The 24,079-nt window shown below is 33.1% G+C and overlaps 1 protein-coding gene across 1 annotated transcript in view; it reads left to right on the top strand.

Annotated features, from left to right (window-relative positions):
• The first annotated feature begins 4,623 nt into the window (after positions 1–4,623).
• Positions 4,624–24,079, top strand: part of PDE2 (3',5'-cyclic-nucleotide phosphodiesterase) — a 128,097-nt gene continuing 108,641 nt past the window's right edge. Inside the window, exon 1 of the mRNA XM_051214336.1 lies at positions 4,624–4,971. Coding sequence (XP_051067490.1) covers positions 4,938–4,971 — 34 coding nt within the window. The 5' untranslated portion in view covers positions 4,624–4,937. The remainder of the gene's footprint in view (positions 4,972–24,079) is intronic.

Here is a 24,079-nt window from a genome sequence, read left to right on the forward strand (position 1 = left end):
ACCTCGTGGGTCAGTCCATGGTACGCAATTAACTGATGCTCCTTGGTCGTCCTTGATCTTGAGTGGTGGACTGTTCGATACTCAGCGACCCGTTTACAGATTGATTTAGCTAGGGCCCAGAGACATCTCACTGCCTCTACAATACTCTATCACTGAATTGGACGGCCATTTGAATCGACACTATACTCGTCGGGGGCAGTCGCTTTCCATAGGTTGCCGAACGATGGATAGGAATGCTCTGACCATTGCTGAGATGTAAGACCGATGGAAAAAAGACGGCAGCCACTGGTCAGGAAATAGCAAGTAATGATAAATCTGGGAATGTTAGATTTGTTGATGTGCTAAAAAGTATGACTTTCAGGTTGGGTTAATGTTAGGCAGTTAACGATGACAATAAAAAACTATGATATTTTCAAGTTCCCTCAAGCCTTTTTGAAATAAATTGCATTGTTAAGTGACTGAGTTTCTCAGATAAGCAACCTTCAGTCCTCTGCAAGTGTGAAGATACTATATTGATAGTACTAAAAGTGTGTTATTAATTGGTGCAGATGTTTGTATTAACATTGATTTATAGTAGAGAGTTAGTCTGTATCGTTGAAATGTCGAATTATATCTATACATATGTTACAACTTATTTTCTCCCTCATAATCATATAGACAGCACCTATTTTTATCATGTAAAGATTTATTCATCCGAAAGCGTCGTACAATAAGTCACATATATTTGTGGCACATAAGCTTATTTGATTTCAATGCCTTATAAGTGCTCACATTCATAGACAAACATCTCTATACTATCTCAATCTTGATACTTGCAACTGACTTGTATACACCATCAGTAAGTATGTATGAATATGAATACTTGGTCTATTGCAAATCAGAGTATTTTACTCACGGTTGCACTCGCGTTTGACGAACTACCGTTAGCTATCTGACCAAAATCCATATAATTAACACCTCTTACGTTTTAAAATATTTTGAATAATAATTCGTATGTATTAGTTTTATTACTGAACTTTGTCACAGGCTTTATGAAAATTGGATAAATCTCCCCGTAACTAAATAAACGAATTAAAATGAACAAACCAACTAGGACACTAGATCGAATTTTTCCTCTCCATGGTTATACTCCTGTTACTTCATCTAGCCTAATAATAAAAATGAAATTGGAAATTAATAACTACGGACAGAATGCCGACATTAAAATCAACTTTCTAGTCTAAACCAAAGATAATACTATTATCAGAATCTTTACAACATTGATTACTTTTTTGTTTTTAAGCACAACGTACTCATACTACCCATATGTTAAGCCAATAACTAACGATTATTTCCATGCAGTTTAAAGTAACTTGGTGTAGGGCCAGCAAAATGTCACTAAGCCCTAGCCAAATCATCCGGCATTTGGGTCATTGAATATCGAGCAAATCGTCGATCCTCGTCAAGGTCGGTGACAACCAACACGCATCAGTTAGTCATATGCCATGGACTGGCCCATGCGGCAGTAGTCTTACTTTCTCTTGTTTCTACTTTAACTAATATATTTCTGTAATGATGTCCACTGTGTTGTACAGTCTTCAAAGCATCTGTGGTACCTTGATACGTCAACGGGGTAGTCCACGTATGGTGCCGACCATGAGGTGTGACTTCGATATTAGCTAGTTTGTCACATCATTCACGTCTAACTCGAGTAGGCCTCCAATCATTTTCGACATAGATCATCTACGCTGGTGATGTACATTAGTAAAATATCTCCATATTTGATCATTCTTCTTTATTATAATCCCACTTTGTTTACCTCTCATTTTAAGTGTATTAACAATGAAACCAAACATTCTGAAATTGCTGCCGCCCTACTTCTGACTTACTTTTCAGTTTATTAATGCCTGGAGGACTCCTAATATTCTTTCGGTAACCTCTAGAGAGCGACAATCCCACGTGATTTGGTATCGAACCAGAATTACGTCAATTCTGGGGAGAGAGAGAGAATGTTGTAGTGACTCACTTATATCACGAGAACACGATTGGTTTAATGAAAACAATTATTATTATAACCAATTGTGCCAGTGACCGTTTCAATGTGCTCTTTGTTTAACTCTGCTAAAAACATACATTATACACACTTTGATTGTGACCTCGCGCGAATTCGGTTACATTCTGTAACCAAGCTTGTATCCCGGCACGATCTCGGTACTCTTTCGATACCATGAGATCGCCAGCAAATATATCTCGACTTGGTCCATTAACTGCCTTCTGATATTTAGCTTCCGTGGGATTTTATGGATTTATTTGGCGCGCATTCCTTTGTAGTGGTGTTCATAGTCAACTGGGACTCGACCCCACGCTACAGTGTAATGGCATTTATTCCCAACCACACGATCTTCAAAGCTGAGTGTATAGTCACTGAGGATTTAACACTTAACATGTAACACTAAGAGAAAACCGACAGTGGTAACGTGAGAGAAAGGAATCGAATTGGCACGGCTCGACCATGCAGGCGTGGTCAATGTTTATAACGTTTTTCTTTTTGTATCCAATATGCTACCCTATTACCGGGACATATGTGCTCTTCGAAAATGTTAGAAGTCATATTGCTGATTGTCACGGTAGGACGAGTCGGTGTGATTTCTGCGTAAGATCTTATAGGTTAGGCAGTCACATCATGATAAATCCACCATTTTGGAAATAGTTCTATTATTGTTGTATTACCATTGATGAACTAGACCATATTAATGTGTATATTTGGCAGGTTAACTGGAAGTGCAGAAGTGAAATCATGAAGTTATCGATCAACTTTTCGTCAGAGCTTTGAGTGCTGATGATTTTCGTTATAATAAGTAAAGGAGAAAACAAGGAAACATAAGAGAACATAAGAAAACAGGACTGTCACTCCAGACTCATGTCAACAATATTGATGCAAACGCTGTCAGTGGTGGTGTAGAAACAACACTGTCGTTTTCAGTCTGCAAGATATTTGCTTGACTGTATAAACTGATGATTCGTGCGAATGATTGTGCCGTCAGACCGCCAGTTGAACAGGACAGTTATTATATCGTCGAGTATGTGAAAATCTGATTTATGTGTTGGACTGATTTGATAGATTACAGCCACGAGGAAAAGATACTTCATAAATCGCGGAAAGTACGACGTTGAAGTAGAACAAATGAATAAGTTAGGATGTGCTCAAATGTCACAGCGAAATAATTTATATTGCTAGTTGATGTGAACGTTAGTTTGCGTAATAATAATGTAAGAGTTGGATGCGTAAATACAAACGTATACGAAGATTATAGTTAGTTTCGTCAAGAATTTTAGACGACGTTTCGATGTTTCTCAAACCCGAAATGCAAGTTAATAAGCCGCAAATGGAATTAAGATGACTTACATGCAATAGAGATGTCGAGTCATGGTTTGCCGTATGAGATCACATTAAATGTGTAGCCGTAAATAAATACCCAAAGTCAATAGCTTTGTAAGTCCTCGATATTTCGATGTTGACCTCGTCAGTTTTTGTAGACTCATCTAGTTGAAACCTCCTAGCTACGTATCCGCAACTGTTCAAGGATGGGTATGCCGTGCTTCACATCCTCCACAATCTATAGCCAGCTTAGATTCATCACTTCTCGATACATCAATAGCTTATCAAATATATCTTCAAACCTCTTAGTTTCCGATGTTTGATTTGGCCGGGTTGGTACATCTTGATAATAAAAGTTGTTACTGATTTTGGTGCTGTCAAACTCCGAATACTTGTGGCATCTTTAAATGCAAAGCGGATAGTAAACATTAGTTAAAATGGCAAACGCCAATGTAACCAAAGTTTGGGAGCTTCAGATAACGTAGCTATTTCGTAAACAGCTGATGCGGAAAGCTTATTATCTAGCGTCAAGTAACATATTTCTTACGGCAATACGACGAATTATGTAGTTAAGTTTTAGATTAAGATTGCTTGTGTACATTCAATATGTTTTTCTACAGTAATGTCGACTTACAAGGCATGAATATACATGGTTTCGACCAAAAAGTGACGGGAGTAGGGTTAAATGGCCCGCAGAGAAGAGAGAATAGGAAGCAAATGACTGTGAAAATGACGGTACAAAATGATGATTTATCTCATAAAAATAGACTGAAACGATTCATCCTATATCTTCTGCTATAATGTTAATTCCAAAGTTGTAGTAAACTGGTTTTCCACATTTTATTAACTTATAAATAGGAATAGGGATTTTCAGTACTGCGTGCAGTAACTATTGACGTGCCTCACTTGAATTACTATAGTAATCCCTGAAGACTATATATATTTTTTCACGCGGAAAATACTTTCAAAGAATGTTAGGACTGAGAAAGGAAGTTTTAGAGTTTGGTTCAAACTATTAACTAATAGGTAAGATGCTGAGACATTAGACTACTCAAATTCTTTAAATAGGCCACTGCACACCAGACTATCCCTCTCCAACATTGGACCATAAGTTTCACGACATCTTTCCTTATTTTTTGCTGCTGAAAATAGATGGATCTTACATATACTGTGACAAAAAATATGACAGGACTATACTTTACCTTTGGTTTCTTTTTGACCTTGAGTTTGTTTGTACACGTAAGAAAGAACTATTCACTTGGTTACGCGTCACTTAAGTTTAATCATGTGTTACCCAGATCCAGATCTAGCTCTTTGAGTAACACTATATTCCATATTTATGGTCATCCACTTCCGGGAACATCTCAGTGATTTAACAGATGAAATAAGCATGTATGTTTAAAACAGTTTGAGACTCGAGAAACTAAACATTGTCACAAAATGCACAAATGTTTCATTCGTCTTTAAATCTGCAATAATTGAGTTGAAAATGATTGTTAAACCGTCATAAAAAGGTGGCATTCAGTTTCGAGTTTGTGTTTTTATTGGGATGTTTCAATCTTGTTAATATTTGTGCCAAATGAGTGTGACGAAGTGTGAAGAAGATATTACCTGTAAGTATGCTATTCACTTATGTAATGATTCTTGAAAACTTTTATACTATAACTTATCATTCGTTTCAAGTTCAAAGAAAGAACTGTGCTTCCTTGAAGATTTTTGAAACACAAAACCTGAGCACGACGTTCATATTCTATACGAGCGATACGCAAAATATAAAGTAAAATACTCATTGACCAACTATAGGGTGCCTTCACGCAGAAGTACTACATATATTAGTGACTCTCTAATGACTTTAAATTTCGTCTTAGACTGATGAAACTATGATCTTCGTAAACACAACCGTTCATTAGAACATAGTAATAATAATGTGGTCAATCGAGTGTCTACAATTGATTTCGCATTGAAACTTAAATATTCAATGATTTATTGTATACTTGTATTTTCAAGCATTTATGGAACAACTAGCATTCGTTTTCAATATTCATGTATGGGGAACTGATTCGTTTAGTGGAGTACTTAATAAGAGAATTAGTTAGGGATTGTATCGCTGACAAAACACCTTGAAACTGTTCACTATATGAAAGATGAACCCCTTCTATTCCTCCAGATCTCGAATTTATTTGTTCATACTTTTTCACCCTAATTTTTGGGCAAATTTCTGGATCTGTTCTTTTTCTTTAATGTCACATTATTCCAACCTCTTAATGATACACTTTATGATTATCGTGTGCAAATGTGCTGTGGCAACTAAGTCAAAGAATATGTGTCACTCTATGCTGACGGTGATTGAATATTTTAGACTTTTTAGAATCATATGAAGCTAACATTCCATGTTCTATACCTGAACGTTGATCACCCCTCACATTACCTTAAGACAAAAACTAGCCACATCTAAATTCCTTACTTATTATATTAAAAACAATATTGTGGGGCGAATTCGAAGCTGGGAGGAGTTTTGAAAGTAGCATACAGGAATTAGCAAAAAATATCTGCTGTTATTGGTCAGAATTTGATATCAAGAATTGCTTGAGAAACATTACGCTTACAGGTCGTTGATTGAAATGATTCAGAATAGGTTATATTTATTAGTAGTCGTAACTTCACTATGAAGTGCGTGTAAACACAACTCACTTGCGCACGTTTGTGAATAAACTTATTATTTTTACGTACCAGAGGAGTTAGTGTTATTTAAAAGCACCAAATCTACAATTGGTTGTTTGGCGTTTTTAAATAACATAAAGAGTTTGATGCGTTTGATTACAGTCATGATTAGCGTTGTAACTAACCTTTGATAACCGATTTCAGATTAAAAAGCTCAATCAGGGCTACTCTAAAGGTAATGGATTTAAAATTGCACAACGTGTACAAGCAGTATAAAAAATATCAGCTCTTACTACGAAAGTGTAAACAACACAGAATAATAAGTAGTAAAATGATTTTTTGAACTAAAAATGGTTTGGGGACTTTAGAGGTGGTTAAATAATTGTAGAAAAAATTTTAAGTTCATAACTCCTGCCCTGGCTCATGGAGTTATTTTTAAAGATAAAGTGAGATATTCTATCAGTTAATCAATTACTAAGAAACCTAAACTCAGTTTTCCATGTCGTTCTGCACAACCGCCATTGTTATCTTTTCTGCTTCCTTGTTATTCATCTTCTTAAAGTACTTTTGCTGTACCTGTGGGACAAATATAAACGTGAATATACACATATATATGCCAGATTCCACTTATTTTGTGAATAAAAACGTTGTAAACAAACACGAACCATACTCTGAAATAATATTTAGCGTCGGCTTTTTTAGAATATGCATTCATCTTGACCATGGTGACGTGTCTATTTTTACTTTGTCCAATCGTTTCATATTTATGTGTAGAAGTATCTATTGAACGATACATGGGAAGCAGTACGCACTTTATACACGTACTTATATATCACTTAAATATTATATTCAAGCTGAAAATTTGTAGTTGTAAGTTGTTAAAATAACTCCACACTAATCAGGCCTCTGAATATTAGTTCTGAATCATTTTTATTATATGTACTGTATCATACATTAAACGAACATTTTAAATGTTTAAATTTGTCAATGTTATTTAATGTCTACTGTGTATATAAATAACGTCACTGTAATAATGTAAACACTAGCACAGATAATAAATATCTCTATTTACACACGTATGTATTGGGTGTGATAAGAACTTTTGCATGATTTGAATCGGGAATCATAATTATTCCTAGTGAAAACTTTAGTCTGAAATATTTCCTGACTGATAGAACTGTTTTAGCTCTATGAAGTAAATGTATTATTACGCTAGTCTTGAGTTTTCATCTCTTTACTCTATTCAAGTTTCGAACATACTTAAATTCTACAACTATTTGTAAGATTAATAGGGTAGGTTATAACAAATTGACATAGATTTAATGCAGTTGCCTGGTTTGGTGAGTTTAAATTGGAGTTACATTAACATTATAACTCGTAAGGATTGAATTCAAAATTCTAACCACTATTTTATGTCTTGTAAAAGCTTTATTTACTTAAGTATTTTGCAAATGAAACTGTTTGTGATCTCGTCTACCAACTAAAATACAATCTTTTTGCTACAGTCTATGAATGATATGCTTTAGCTTATTCAATTAAGGCAGCCTGATAATATTACCTTATTAAATATCTAATTATGTATTTTGTAAATGAATTGCATAATACATAAGTAATATTTATGACATTTTGACATGGAACTCAATTCGGAAATGATCACAATCGTTTATAACACAAATAATCTCAATGATATAATATATTTATCACTGATAAAACTAAATTCCTCACAGGTAAACAATACAATTTCTGAATTTCAAATACTTTGTGAATCATCTTAAGCTTATTGAGAAAAAGAAAACAATCTCATCATAGATGTGGATTATTATTATTTTTTTGTTTTATAAAAAAACGAATTTTATTTTGTCTCTAAGAAGAAACAAAACAAACTAAAACGTTAAGATTGATTTCCTGCTCTACCTCCCCCTATTTTTTTTGTTTTATTTATCTTGTAAAATATAATTTTTAAATAAACCTTTTAATTAAATTATAATTATTATGATGATAATAATAATTAGAATCTATTTCTAAATTATTGTGTTAGATTTGAATGAGAAAACAAAAAATATTGCTAAATAATTAATAAGTAGCATTACATCCTTGATTAGGCTTGTTGTGTTCATTGAGTACACATTCCAATTTTGTTACTCTCTCTGCAATGTGTTTGTACATGTGTGTGTGTGTGCACGCACGGGCGTATGTGCTCATTTAGTCTACAAATAAATGTTGATATTGTTTCTTTGTTCTTCTTATGAAAAACTGATGAATTTACGTCATTCCTGGAAATTGATAATAATAAATAATTACCATTTATATCATTCAATTCTAATCATGTGATCGGTGTTTTTCATGATGAAAGACTTTATCCTAGAAAAAAAAGAGAAAAAAAACTCTGAAATTCTTTCTTTGTTTCTAAGATGGAAAGAATTATTGAGAGTTGAACAATAGTTTAATAATTAGACGAATGATATTTTCAAATATCAGATTGTTGTAGGTATTAATATTTGTTTAATGTTTTGGTCCTCTTTTTTTTCATCTAGCTAGTCAGTTATGATCAATATAGAGTTAGGGAAAATTGTATATTAGTCTTAGCTGGCATATCACGTCTATATGATGAGACAAAATTTGCATAATGAATAACAATAGAATCAAAATAATTGTCATAAAAATGATGATGAGAAAGATGATACATTTTGATTATGGTTAGAGAAGATAAAATGGGTAGGTATATGTGGAGGAATATAAGATCAAAACTAAGTAGTCTAAATCTATCAACATAGCTCAGATTAATAGTCTACAAATTCATAGAATGATGCCGCTTCCTTGTTCGGCCGTCTTCGGCTTTCGTTCTACTTACTCGTACTTTATCAGACGGTGGTAGCTGGTGATTAGGCATATGTGGTACATGTTTCAACAACCTCAGTCTATGAATAATCACATCCCCGTCAACTGATTACCGATATTTACTTAATCATACTCGACACCCTATCTCAACATTGTTCGCTTGGTCATTCAAGTGCTTCCAAAACACTGTTGACCAAAAGCTTGCTGCATATACTTGTCTTCTATTTTTATAGATCATGCTTTATAGTATATCTCATCATTATCTACACAAATCTGTGCGTAGTATATGTATATATATATTCGCTCTAAAAATCGACTTGCAACACTGTTGATATCGGGTGTAGTTAAGCTTCTATTCCGTTTGATATCATTTCCCTTGCTATTGCTTCTCATTTTTGTTGATTTCATTTCACTGTACTGAATCAAAATCTACTTTTACAAAATACGAATTATGTAAACAATTTCAATAGCTAGTCAATACTGTAAGTGATATGGTGACTTAATGGTTAATAAATTTGACTAAGTCTCAAGTTCCAATACCGTTTTACCTAATTCACCTTTTAGTAACCAGTTTCTTTATTATTATTATTATTATTATTATTATTATTATTATTATTATTATTGGCTTTATTCAATATCATATTTTGGGTACAATATAGAATTCTCAGCACAAAGTATTTCAGCAAGTTTCATTTTCTTATTTCTTGATCGATCCTGGTAATAGGTATTGAGTGGTCACCAGTTAGATGTTAACAGTTCAGGAGTTGAAATCTGATTAATATATATTCTTTTCAATGCATATTGTCAGCAACCACAATGTCTCTGATTGAACTGTTTTGTAACTTGTACAACAAAATATCGTAAACTTTTCACAAACTCACCTGAATAGGTTATACAACTAATAGGTATAATGATGACAAGAAAATAGATAACTTGTTAAAATATCCAGATGGCGGAAACAGATAGTTCAGATATTCAAGCAGGCCTCACACTTAAAGTATGTTTTATTTCCAAATTACCTAGTGGATCACTAATTATCATTAATATAAGACGACAGTTATTCTGAATATGTACATAATTTTTTCTGTGTATTAAGGAAATTAAAATCTTTAATACAAGTAAAAAGGTTTTATGCTTCATTTAGATTTGAATAGTATTCCTTCTGATAGTTGATTCAATGTAAGTATAAGCCATTACATATTTCAACTAATGATTTTAAATGATTATTAAGAGGATTTAAGTAACATTTTGTGCAGGAAATAAAACATATACGTACACACACTAAATTACTCTCGTTAGTTCGACTCTTTTAATTATTTCAGTTTATTTATTTTTTTGAAAAATTTCTTCCTTAATCTTAAATCTTATATCATGAATAAAGTTTGGAAAATTAAAATTAATTTTAAACTGAATAAATTTCATAAAATCTTTTATTTAGTAACTTGCTTATGCCTGTTACTCCTCGTGGAGGAACATGGGCCGCCCACCAGCACTCTCCATCGAACTCTGTCCTAGGCAATCCTTCCCAGCTCTTTCCAGTTGTTATTTATCCATTTCACAAAATCTCGTTTGAGTAAAAACATTAATAAATGGTAAGCTCAATAGTTACTAACTTTAGGAAACAGTTTTAGAAGTTCTTATTTCGAAACCATTACCGCTAGAGACCAATTATTTGAAGAGTGGGACAAATGTATTAATCGCTGAAAAATTCCCATTATATTAAAACACAATTATATGAACGAAGAATATTCTTTTTAATGTATTACTGATTGTATTGCATAATGTTACTAGTATATTGTTGATAGACTTTATAGGACTAATCGATACCGTCTCAGTGATTTAAAGGTATCATATTCATCATGAGAATTAATTCTCCTGAGATCAATCATGAAGGAATATTGTTTAGGAGTCCTAAACTTGATCAGAACAATTTTGTAATGCTTATGGTGTCGTGGCTCAAAGAACAGATAATGGCGACCGTCTGTTGCAGCTATGCTCAGATAACCGCCTGTTCCTTGCAAATACTAACTTTAAACATAAGGAAAAACATCTTTTAACATGGAGACCCCCTAATTCGTCCCAACGTTGGACCCAAATAGATCACATCGCTATCAGCCACCGATGGAGGGGCTCGATAGAAGACTGTCGCTCATTCTGGAGCACATGCCTAGATTCAGATCATGCTCTAGTGCGAGCGCGTATTTGCTTGCGTCTTACTGGACGTAGGAAAGACGCTGCAAGGAAACCTCTTAGGGGCCTACTTAATGATAGTCAAACTAAGAGTATATTTCAGGAACAACTAGGAAAAGAGTTAGGCAGCCATGTATGTGATGCCCACCCCGATGCAGCATGGAATGATATCCGAAAAGCTGTGGAAACAGCAGTGATATCTGCTAGTAAGGTAAACCAGAAGATTAGGGAGCAACACTGGATCTCAGCAGCATCTATCGCACTGATAGATGCTCGGAAACTCATTCCACCTGGCTCTGAACATAATGAAAAGCGGAGTCAGCTTAAGCGCAAGCTGACAAGAAGCCTACGCAATGATCGCGAACAGTGGTGGGTAGCGAAAGCAAGAGAGATGGAAAAGGGAGCGACAATAGGTAATAGCAGACAATTGTTCAGACTCGTTAAGGAAACCGGAATTAGGAACCCGACCGTTAGCGAAACAATCTCAGAGAAAGATGGACATATTATTCATTCTCAATCCAGAAGATTGGATCGATGGGCAGAACACTTTAGGAATCAGTTCAACTGGCCTTCAGCCACACTTCGGTTTCCCACGATCTCTAGTCAACCTGAATGGCAAGTTAATGTAGGTCCTCCGTCCCTTTACGAAGTTGAAAAAGCCATAGGAAATCTGAAACGAGGGAGAGCAGCAGGCCCTGACAGGTTTACTCCTGAGATTTTTAAGGATGGTGGTCCAGTATTAGCAATGAGATTAACCGAGGTCTTAGGTAGAATTTGGGAACTGGACGTAATCCCATCTGACTGGTCTCAATCACTGATTGTGCCAGTCTATAAGAAAGGACAAAAGTCCTCTTGTGACAATCACAGAGGAATCAGTTTGACTAATATAGTGTCTAAAATATTAGCTTCAATAATACTTCGACGCCTAATCAAAGCTCGTGAAGAGCAGATTAGAGAAAACCAGGCCGGTTTTCGACCTGAACGTGGTTGTATAGACTAGATATTCACACTACGTAAGGTTCTAGAACACAGACACACGTTCAGACGCCCCACAATCGTAATATTTCTTGACCTTAAGGCAGCATTCAACTCTGTTGATCGTGAGGTTCTATGGCAGTGTTTGTCACTGAAAGGAGTACCAAAGAAGTACATTAACCTTATAAATGCTCTCTACTCGAACACAACCGGTAGAGTGAGAGCTTATGGCGAACTGTCATCAGAATTGATTACCTCAAGTGGTGTTCGTCAGGGCTGTCCACTCTCCCCATTCTTGTTCAACTTTGTCATTGACGCACTTTTAGAGATAACACTCTCCTCATCTAAATTTCCAGGGGTTGAACTTCTACTGGGAGGTTCACTTGTTGACTTAGAATATGCCGATGACATAGTTTTATTTGGTGAAGACGCTGACAAAATGCAGAGTCTTCTGACCACTCTAAGCAACAATGCAAGCATGTTCGGGATGCGATTCTCTCCCTCGAAATGCAAAATGTTGCTTCAGGATTGGGTTACATCGACACCTGAACTAGTGATAGGGAGTGAAGTAGTTGTGTGTCGACCGCTTCATTTATCTTGGAAGTCTCATCAGCCCTTGTGGTCTGGTGTGTGACGAAATCTCAGCACGGATACAGAAGGCTCGACTAGCTTTTGCCAACTTGTGTCATTTATGGCGTAGGCGAGATATCCGTCTATCAACCAAAGGACGTGTTTACTGCGCAGCAGTTCGTTCCGTCCTACTTTATGGCAGTGAAACATGGCCGGTAAGAGTAGAGGATATCCGTAGATTACTAGTATTTGATCATAGGTGTCTTAGAAACATTGCTCGTATATCCCGGGACCATCGAGTAAGTAACGCAGTAGTTAGGAAACGGGTACTAGGTAAGGATGGCAAATCGATTGATGAAGTGGGGAAACTTCATCAGTTGAGATGGCTGGGACACGTGTTACGTATGCCCAACGACCGACTGCCTCGACGTGCTATGTTCAGTGGTATAGGAGTAGGTTGGAAGAAAGCTAGGGGCGGCCAAACCGAAACATGGCACAAGTCCATGAAGTCACTGACAAGTGAACTGAGTCATGTTGGTAGGTGTAGACTACCTGTTTGGGGACCGCGAGATGATAGCAACCGATGGTTAGAGACCCTGAATGACATGGCTCAAAATCGTTTGCAATGGCGCAGGTGCATCCACTCTCTGTGTTCTCCCAAATTCTAATCTTCTGAATCCTTCATGTCCCTTTTTTCCTCTTTCCAAATTTATTTCACTGGATTATACTCCTTGAATAACATCTTTAAACCCTAATCTTTCCGATTACTGCTTATACTCTTACTACATCTACCACTACGGGATTTGAATCAACAACTGCATCTCTGTGCTAATGTGGTGTGGCAACTCGAACTGATGTACGTACGTACGAAGTTCTACGTTGTTACTGACTGACTGACTGACTGGCTTACAGTCAATAACCACGACAAATTCCACCTCTCATCCAAACATGAATATATCTTCGTTACATATAATTAGTTGAAGCCTAAGATTTCATAGCGCCTAAAGATATCCATAATATATTTATCCCACATTTTATTAGAATATGTCTAAAGCATATTTCATATTGCAAAAAATGTTTAGTCTGTGTGTAATTTTGAAAGGCATTCTTTTACCGTCAAATCGACTGAAAACTATTTATCATCACTTCGCTTTGATAAAATATACCAGTTACTGATGTACAAAATGGAACAGCAAGCTTATTTTTAGGTTTTCTAATGTATAAACTTCTAAATTCGTACAGTTCAGTGACCACCACATTTTTACTCCTTAGGCATCAGCATGAAATCATGTTCTATCTACTTTAGCTTAAACATTCAGGTTGTATGACCAGGTCTTTGAAGAAATGTTTGCCTGAAATCTATCTGTATGAATTTACTCTTGATTATTGAACTGTCGAAAATGAGGTGGTAAAAAGTCATTCTTTTACTAAAAATTACTGGTTTTAAATGTATTTTATGCAAACTATCTTACTTCATATAAGTTTCTCGTACATAAGTGTTTCTTTTCTCATATTCCGTTGTATTTTTCTTATAATTAAGATATGTAATTAACGTCATATTTGTCGGATTAAATGAATGAATCATGTGAAGTTCTCCTAAAAGCTTTAGTTTATTATTTACAAGAAGATGAGATTGATGGTCACACCAACAATTAAGATTAAGAATTTCAAGTTTCCAAGTGCCTATTCATCTAAATTAGTTATCGAATAACTTAAGAATTACCTAAGAAGTCTTTTTGGTAGTAGGTTATAAAACACACAATCTACGTCCTTCATTCTGTCATACGACGTTTTGGCTTAATTCATATGAATTCTTGAGTATTTAGCTGACCTTACTTGATTAGCATACTCTACCGCACTAGTTTGAAATGGATTAAATCACATTTGTTTTATTTGAATTCTAATGAGTAATTATTAATTTATAGTTTAACAATGAAAAAAATAGTGTCAAGATATCCGTACAATCAGACGATATAAACAACATAAACTGTTAAATTCCTACTATTATATTAGTAAACACTAATTCACTTGTAAAGTAACGTTTAAATTTAGATTTTTCTCAAACCCCTCATATTGTTCATTAAACGTATACAACCCATCAGTGCATGAATGAGCTGTGTATCTATGGATGTGAATGCAGTACAGAACAACTCATTCCTTCTTAATTAATTTTAGATTTTCATCTACTGTTAGCCACCATTTTGTAAAAAAAACAAAACAAATCAAAAGCACTGTAAAAGTTATCACCAAAATAAAGGATGATCATAGGCATATGATCGTAACCATAATATTAATTAGTTGTATGACATTCTTTGTTTCTGTCATTACTGTTATCATGATTATTAATTTTTATATTGTTGTATAAATGTCATGACTTAATTTTCTCTTCTAATATATTATGTCTATGATCATAGAAATAAGGAACTTGATTGAGCGGGGTAGGGGTGAATGTTATGACGTATACTGACAATTTGGTAGATATTTAATTAAGCTTACTTGAAATTTGATTGACAATTGTTTAATAACCATATATATATATATATATATATATATATATATATATATATATATAATCTCAATTTTTAAACTTGGAATGTAAACAACCGAGAAGATCACCAGAATGCACTTCATTACCAGTAGTATATATTCTCAAAAAGTACAAGAAAATAATCACCTAGAGTGCAAAGTAAAATAATATAGAATTTTAAAGAAATTTTACCTAATCTTAAGTAAATAATAATTTAGTTTTCTATACACAATTATTCCCTATTTATAAGCATAATGACAGTTAGTATATTGACAGATTAACTGAATAGTAATTGAAGTGGTTAAAGAATGATATAGTAGAATTTAAATAATAAATTGTCGATTGTTTTTCTAATCTATGTTGAAATATTTCAAATAATTGGTTGAGATTCATGAGGTATTCACTGTTTATAGTTCAAGACCTTAGGTGATATATGTATATATATGGTGTGAATGTATTAACTGTTTCTCTCTTGTTATGCTAATGCAAAATGTGGTCACTTGATTCATCACAGTTTGGTGTTACATTTACTTATTATTTATAAAAGAAATTACTTGAACGGTTACTTAAATGTATCTGAAGTAAGTATTCGCATTTCAACTTCAAAATTATACACAAAACTGAAGCTATTTTGTTTGATAGTCATCTATACAAATGAAATTGTTTGTAAAACAATTTATTTTTGTCTGTTATTTTAAAGCTACATTAGAACATAACTCATTTAATTGTTGGCGCAAAGTTTTTATTTTATTCCCCGGCTTTTATAATACAATGTGGTATTTTGACGAGACTATAATTTATGGACGAAATAATTAGGTATTAGGTAACAGGTCTCAGATTTTGGCACAAAATTCACTCATCCATTTGGTCAAATAAAGTTTTGACATTATAGCTGATGTCAGTTCGTGATGAAAACCCTAAATCGAATTCCTAACCCTAATCATCAATTATAAATCATAATTCTTATTCTTCACACTAGTTTATAACCCTCATTTCGTCCTAGTTATTAGGTGGACAATCTCAAAGTCACTCTAGCGTCACTCAAATGTCATCCATAAATTATCGTCTCACCGATATTTCCAATGGTATAATAGATTGATATACAGCTTCACCGATTGTTTAATTGTCATATTCTTGTTAATTGGATTTAGAATAACTTATACAGTTTCAAGTCACTAATATGTACATTCAACCAGTTTTTTTTCTTCTATAAAATTTATTCAATTAATATATGCTAAATGGATTCCATGAAGTGATTTAAACATTTCTAATCTGATATCTTATTCAACTACATCACAGAATCTCAATATTGACTATTGAGTAATTACTCATTTTTGAAGTTAAAATATGACTTTAATTATACTACTAATAATGACTGGAAAGCACTAATGTTAAATAAAAAAAAATCCATTTTGGTAATAATTATCAGTTTGTTCGGTCAAAGAGAGTTCAAATTTGAGAGTAACATTGACATTGTAAACTTATTTGATAACATTAGATAAAATGAGGATAGTTGATGAATTTGTTTCATCGTTAAAAGAAAAAAAAAAGGTGACGATACTTGTTTAGTGTAATCATCTCAATAGAAAAAAAAAGAAATTACTGAAGCAATTTGGAAGACTCTCTTGCTCTCGCACATTGTACGAGCATTCAATGTACTTAAATTAATTGTTGCTCTGGTTGTCAGAAGTGGCACTAACCTCGTGATTTCTGAACGAAATCAACTTTCACCATAAAGCATCATAACTCTTCTAAATGCAGAGCTTCTGACTCCCAGGGCAGAGTTTAAATGGTTTGAATTATTTTTCTCCGGTTAGCGTTTTTTTGGCGAGTTAGTTTACTACGGGATGGGGTCTCTAATCCTATGCTCAACCCTTCCCCATTATCCGGGCCTGGGACCGGCAGTTTCCCCAGGGGTCTCCAGGCAGAGTTAGAGAAATTAGTAGATTTACTTAAATGTTCGTACGAGTAGTTAATGTGACTATATTAGTGTAAAAACTGCCATAACATTTGAGTTCCACAAAGTTTTTCTTTTTTTTCTAAATATAATATTTGGCTGAATCATTTCATATCTCCTTAGATAATTATTAAGAATTATACATCTTACATAAAAACGGATATTTAGGTATTTGTTCTTTAGTTAGATGATCTATTAATATTACTGCTGGTCACTTTTTAATATTTTTTAATGACTACACTTTCTAGGGTGATAGTCATATTTTCACCATTGAAGCAATGATTTCAAACAATGTAACAAATTAGAATTAGATTGCTATGAAAGGTGATGAAATGTAATAGATTCTTTATGCAACACCTCATCGTCTTTGGAACAGGGAACAAGTAGAGAACAGCATGAACCATAATTAGGTTGAGAGAAAGCTCATTGCTAATCATTTGTCTATGAAATCATTGACAATTAAACAGAGCCATGAATATAAACTCAGCCTACCTGGTTGCGTTTCGCGTAATTATCGTAAACAGTATTTGGAGACATTGAATACAAAACACAGAATGGTTTGCAATGGCACAGATGTATTCTCTCTTTGTCTCCCCTTAGATCCTAATTCTCGAAATCTTCATATACCTTGGTTCTTCTTTCAATACCTTATCTTTCCTACTACTACTGATTAGTAGTTTTGACAATTATATCTCTCCGTGCTAATATGATGTGAAAACTTTAATCGACGTACATATAGTCTAAGTTCTGGGTTTATGACTGACTGATAAACTTCATTCTAAATAATAGCACAATGAACCCAAAAAACCTCAATGTTAAATGTCATTTTTTGATTTATATAACTCAGAACAGGCAAAAGAAGTTTTCTTTCTTGTATTCAATTCTTAAAACTATAGAAAAATTAGTCAATAAAATGTTGGCATAATCATATTAGTATTAACTTGTCCTGAAATGACCTATCTATTCAGTGTTATTTATTAATACAACAATAATCACAATAATAACACCAAAACACAATCAAGGGAGAACTATCTACTTTTGGCTGAATAATTTATTGATTGATAATGATCTGAGGTTATATTGATTCGTACAAATACGCCACGTCTTAGAGTTTGTGAATAGTAAAATTTGATGATTCTGTCAACTGTTACTTTAAAAAGATTCCATGTCTAGAATATTTTAACAAGGTTACCGTATTCATGATTTTACATGCTAACCTGATACTTTTAATCTTAGCTAATTTAAGTAGTGATATTTTTATTCTTCCAATGTTATCAAATTTTCTTTCAAATTTAATAATATTTGGTTTAGAATACCTCATTCAGGGAATAGCATGTCAGATAATCTAATTTAAGATGATAATGTTAATCTAGCTGGTTTTCATTTTTCGAAGTCTCCTGGCTTATGTATAGTCTTTCACTACTAATTTACCAAATATAGATTCTTATGCTTGTCTTTAAACTTCACTCTAAGTATGAGGACCAGTGATTGTAACCAAGTTGATAGTACCGAAGTAGGTAGGGTGGAGTTTGAACCTGTTCTACATTGGCGGTAACTCAAACTTTTAACACCTGAGACGCATCTCCTCTAATAAGTTATTGTATTTCGCTTCTCGTCTCACATCCCCGTCTTAAAATGTGACAACACGAACTGATGTTCATCTGTGACAAGCTCTGTGTTGTTCCTACAACTGACTGACTAGCTATGATATGAGGTAAATTCTAAGAATTTGTAAGAATTCCTTTGTTGTTTAGATATTTTAATCTGTTTAATTTCATTTTAATTAAGTTAGTAAGTGATATGGATTTGTTTTCATACTACAACATGATTTATCACTACAACTCTTGCTATTCAAAAGTAAATGGTGAATTCATGCATACTTAGTGTTTCATACTCAGTTCGAAGGGTACATCTTTTATTATACGGTTGTTGAATACACCAGGTAAGATACGCTTAGTTTATACCAATAGAAAACTACTAGGCTCCAAAGTCCTAATTGGTTTAATTCACTCTGATATGTAACTGACAGCGTACTATTTAGTCTTCACTGTTGGCCGAACGATATATGCTTAGGGAAAAGTATAGTTCAGTCGGTTGTGTAACATGAAAACTTGTGAAAATAGTCTTTTGATGCGTCAGTTTTGACATTTAATTTAAACAATTCCTGCCTTTATTTGGCGCGAAAATGAATTCCACTAGGTAGATGAAAGAATGAAACAACTAAAAATGTCTACTAATTTCACAAAATACTGAAATCAAATTGCTTCAAGTGAAAAAAAATCGTTAGATGAAGACGTAAACGGTGAAGCACATCTGTGTTGGGTGTGACGGCGGTACTGCTGAAGTCAACAGATGATCGCGCAATATCATAAGTCGATTGAACTTAGGCCTTTACATCATTGGATCTTGGCTTAGTGCTCAAGAGGCTAAAAGATTTCTGAATTGTTTACCTGACTTCAAAATACATTATAAGTGTGTGAGCTAGTCCTACTATCGAATTACTCAAACAAAAATACGATTAGTGTGTTTGAACCCACCTTAACCACTAAACTACTACATCAACAAGTCTGAAATTAGTTGTTGATTTCCGTCGTGAGACTTCCGAAAAAATAGATGAAATATTACCACTTCATCCAATTATATTAAAATTTCTATAGATTAGAAATTGTGTATCAATTGAGTGATTAATGAATATGACCAGTTACTGTAAGGTGATATTTAATCTGAAGTATGTATTTTCTGACCCTCGTTTGATATAATTGTAAAAAAAACAGACAATAAGACAAGTACACTGGTTAACCAGATGACTGATTAAACCTCGGTAAGTGGAACTAAATTGAAATGTTTTCACCTCATTTTTTCTGTCCCAAATGACTCATTTAGTGGTAAGATCTTAAATATCGTATAAACGATATTTGTTTTTCATTATCATATTATGCATATTTATGTATTCATTGTCCTTAAATTAGTAAGTATATGTTAGTGTTTTATATTGTGTATGTTTAACATTGGTGACCGCATTTACCTCAGTCATACCAATATAGTAGACAATTCATTTACATACCTGTTATTATGCGTAAGATTTGATCGTATTGAAGAGATAATTACATTTGTAAGACGTTAATATTTATCAGGGATTCTAAAGTAATCATGTGCTCACTAGTGAATAATTTCAAGAGGTAATTTCCGAATTTCTAATGAGAAGCGGTCACTAGTGGAGCCCAACTATTCCATGAGTGAGGCAGCCATGCATTCATCTCATCGAATGGACGTTTCGTAATATTACCTATTAATTAAAGTCAAAAAATATTCAAATCATTGTATGCAAAGTTAGTGGTCTGGAGATCAGGCTTTTGCTGCAATGCCTGGAGGGCCTAAATTTAGTCCCCGATGAATTCTTGTAAAGGAGTTCCATCCTGGAAAGAAACAGCTATTCAGTGCTATCTAGTTTTTAATGATTGTCTAACTAAATCCAGTTCCCGGTGTAAATTTCAAAGTAACTTTTATTATTACATAATCTCAACTGAACGACCCTTGGAAAATTATAGAGGATTGTTCAGTTATCTCGCCTTTGTTTGGAATTTTTCATCAGTGTGGATTGACGTTCCTCCCACACACATTGCCAAACCAACTACAATTAGATCTCTTACCTGATATGACACCTATAAATAATTAAGTTAAAACAAATTTAATAGTTCACATTGCTAGCTTAAGTTATTTCGATTGCATATTAATTTGGTGATAGACTAGTCTTCGTTCAACCTACTCTTATAATTACTAGAATACTGTATCAGGGTAATTAATGACACCTAGGCTTGTGTAATGTATACCTAAACCATTTTAAGTAATAAACTTTTGAAATGTTACAAGTCGATTTTTTCTATATGTTTCGTTCATTACAGTTAACCTCAAACTTATTCACTCGGTAGTTAAAGGAATGCTTTAAATATATATATCATCAAATAATAACAGTAGACAAATATTATTATTGTTATTCACATATCATATCTCACAATTATAAGGTAATACTGATTGAATCTTCCAACCGAAAATTATACTACTGTATTAGGTGAGAATAGACCAATTTACTGTTTAATGCAAAATTGCAAAATGTTCTTTCATAAAATATGAAAATCATACATTAAATATTTCATTTGCAAATCCTCCATCAACTATACTTTACATCCTTCATAATTCTTTCAATTCTTTTATGTTTCCCTTTCTGTTTTCTTCAATTCAATCTTCTTTTGATAGGCATTCTCTTTTTTCTGATTGGTGTTACATGCTACTTATATCTGTCGACATAAGTAGCATACACTATATGTCTAGTAAGAATTTTTTCCTTCTTTTTTAAGTGAACGTGAATAATACATAACTTTCTAGTTAAGGTTTATTCTAATTAGATTAATCATTGTTTAGTTATGTATAAAAATCGGTGGCATTTACATAAAGTTATTCAATGGCTAAAAATTAAAAAAATATTTTCATAATCTGAAATGAATTAAATTTGGTTAATTTCAATTTAGTGCTCAGGGTAAGATTTTGGACACTTTGTATACCGAAATCATTTAATACACATAGTTCCTTTTATGATCTTAAAGGTAGCAAGAACGAAGATTGGTGCAGAATAATATGAATCCATATTATTTTGTTAGGTTCTCATCAGCTGCTTACAACCTAAAATATTTGAAAATCAACGTTATTACTGATATTAACATATTTATACATTCAAGGGTGGTGAAAGATGAATAAATGTATCATGGTGTAGCAAAGATTCCAATAGAGTTAATAAGGTCATAAAAATTTGTTTCGGATAAATAAAGTTTGAGAGGGAAAGTTCCAGAACAGTGAAATAGCGATTAGAACTGATGGAGTTAACTTTCCCTCTCAAACTTTATTTATCCGTAACGAATGTTTATGACCTTATTAACTGTGTTGGAATCTTCGCTACACCATGATACATCTTTAATTATACTTATATGTTTAAGTATGTCAATAACTGTAATAACATTGATTTTCATACATTTTAGATTGTAAGTAGCAGATGAGGACCTAAGGAAATAGAATGAAGTCATATTATTCTACAACAATCTTTGAAATCATCAAAGATGATAATGAGTTTATAAGTTAAATAATATATATATATATATATATATATTGATGTTTAATTACAGAAATTTCACAGCTCAATTTGTAAATTTAACCGTAATGTTTGTTTTGTTACATTAAGAGTTTGAGTTTCCTTTATTGATTTAAGGTAATTTAAGTTGGTCTAGGCATTAGTTTTATTGAAACTATGCAAGAAAGTTAAAGATTCACATAAAGCGGCTGTCCAGTGCTTCCAGGTTTTCCATGGTGGTGTAGCTTCAATTGACTTATAAATTCAACTACTATAATATCCACAAAACTCCTCACTGAACATAAATAAATGTTTATATTACATTGTCTGGTATAATTTTTCATAGGTAATGCTTTGATTAAAGAAATATGACATATAAATTATTGTCATACAGCCTACTTACTTTCCTATATACGTCTTTCGCCCTTGTGAAGGAGCTTAGGCTATCCACCAGCATTCTTCATCGATCTCTGTCCCAGATAATCCTTTTTAATTGCTATTCATCATACAGCCTGATCCCTCGGTAAGTTTGAATAAAGCAAAAAGAACACATTCTGCAGAATAACATGAATTTGTTATGTTTTAAGGCTTCTGATCAATCGCAAACGACTTAAACTCACATTAGTAATATTATTATAAAATGTTTTACATACCATAATAATCAACAAAGTCCAGTACGAAATAACATAAGAAAATAGAAAAGCGGTTGAAATATTTAACATAACAGTTACAACTGATCAGTAAACAAGATATCTAGATGGTATAAATTCAAGTGACGATGTTAAAAGATTACAAAGTTTTATCACTTATTAAAATCCTCCTTGTCTCTTTTTTGTTCTCACAAATTTATTTCACTGTATTATACTCTTTAAATAACATCTCCAAACCCTAATCTTCCCGATTACTGCTTATACTCTTACTACCTCTACCACTATGGGATTTGAATCGACAACTGCATCTCTGTGCTAATGTGGTGTGGCAACTCGAACTGATGTACGTACGTACGAAGTTCTACGTTGTTACTGACTGACTGACTGACTTAATAAAATCTAGTATAATTTGAATTATAAATTAACTGATAGATTCCAACTATCATTATCTGTTTATTAGTTATTTCTCCGTTTTCTTATGATAGATTGATTAGAATCTATAATGTCATCAATTAAAATTTCTTACTGACTATGTTTCCTATTTTCTTTTTCTTATTTACTCACAATGTTTCTGAAACCATTATAATTAAGATAATCGGTTTTTCATTGAACACCTCCTCTCTTGTCACTAAGCGATAAATCTTTGTAGTACAATTTCTTTTATGAATACTATCCGAACGTTTAAATAATAATAAGAAGTGTGCTTTAAAGATTCTGGATCTTTCATTTAATTTACTTTAAATGAACACTTTACAGTTAAACTATATATCAAATGTTATCAAATGACCAGTAGATTTCTATATTTATCTAATGTAAACTTGATATTTATTATTCATTATTGATTCACTCAATCTGAAAACAAGTAACCCTTGAAATAACCTTGAATGGAGTCAAAAATTTAGTTCATTTAATTAGACAATTTTTCAGTTGCATTTTTACAATTATTATGAATGATTCAGCTTATTGAACTATATATTCTATTTAGTTAAGTGTCCCATTTATAGTATTTGTTTATATGTGTTCCATATTGTATTCTGTCATAAAATTGTTTTGTTTTATTTTTGAAATTTTCTCTATGTATAAATTGTAACTATTTTTGTTCTTTAATTGTTCTGTCTATACTTTCATCATCTTGATATTACTTTCATTATTTTTAAGGTAACATCTAAGTTGTTGAAACTGGGTAAAACAGGTTTGAATTCTATAGGTAGTATCACTTTATTCAAGAGTGTAG

Source organism: Schistosoma haematobium, chromosome 2 (genome assembly GCF_000699445.3).
Source record: "Schistosoma haematobium chromosome 2, whole genome shotgun sequence".
In the NCBI taxonomy this organism is placed as follows: domain Eukaryota; kingdom Metazoa; phylum Platyhelminthes; class Trematoda; order Strigeidida; family Schistosomatidae; genus Schistosoma; species Schistosoma haematobium.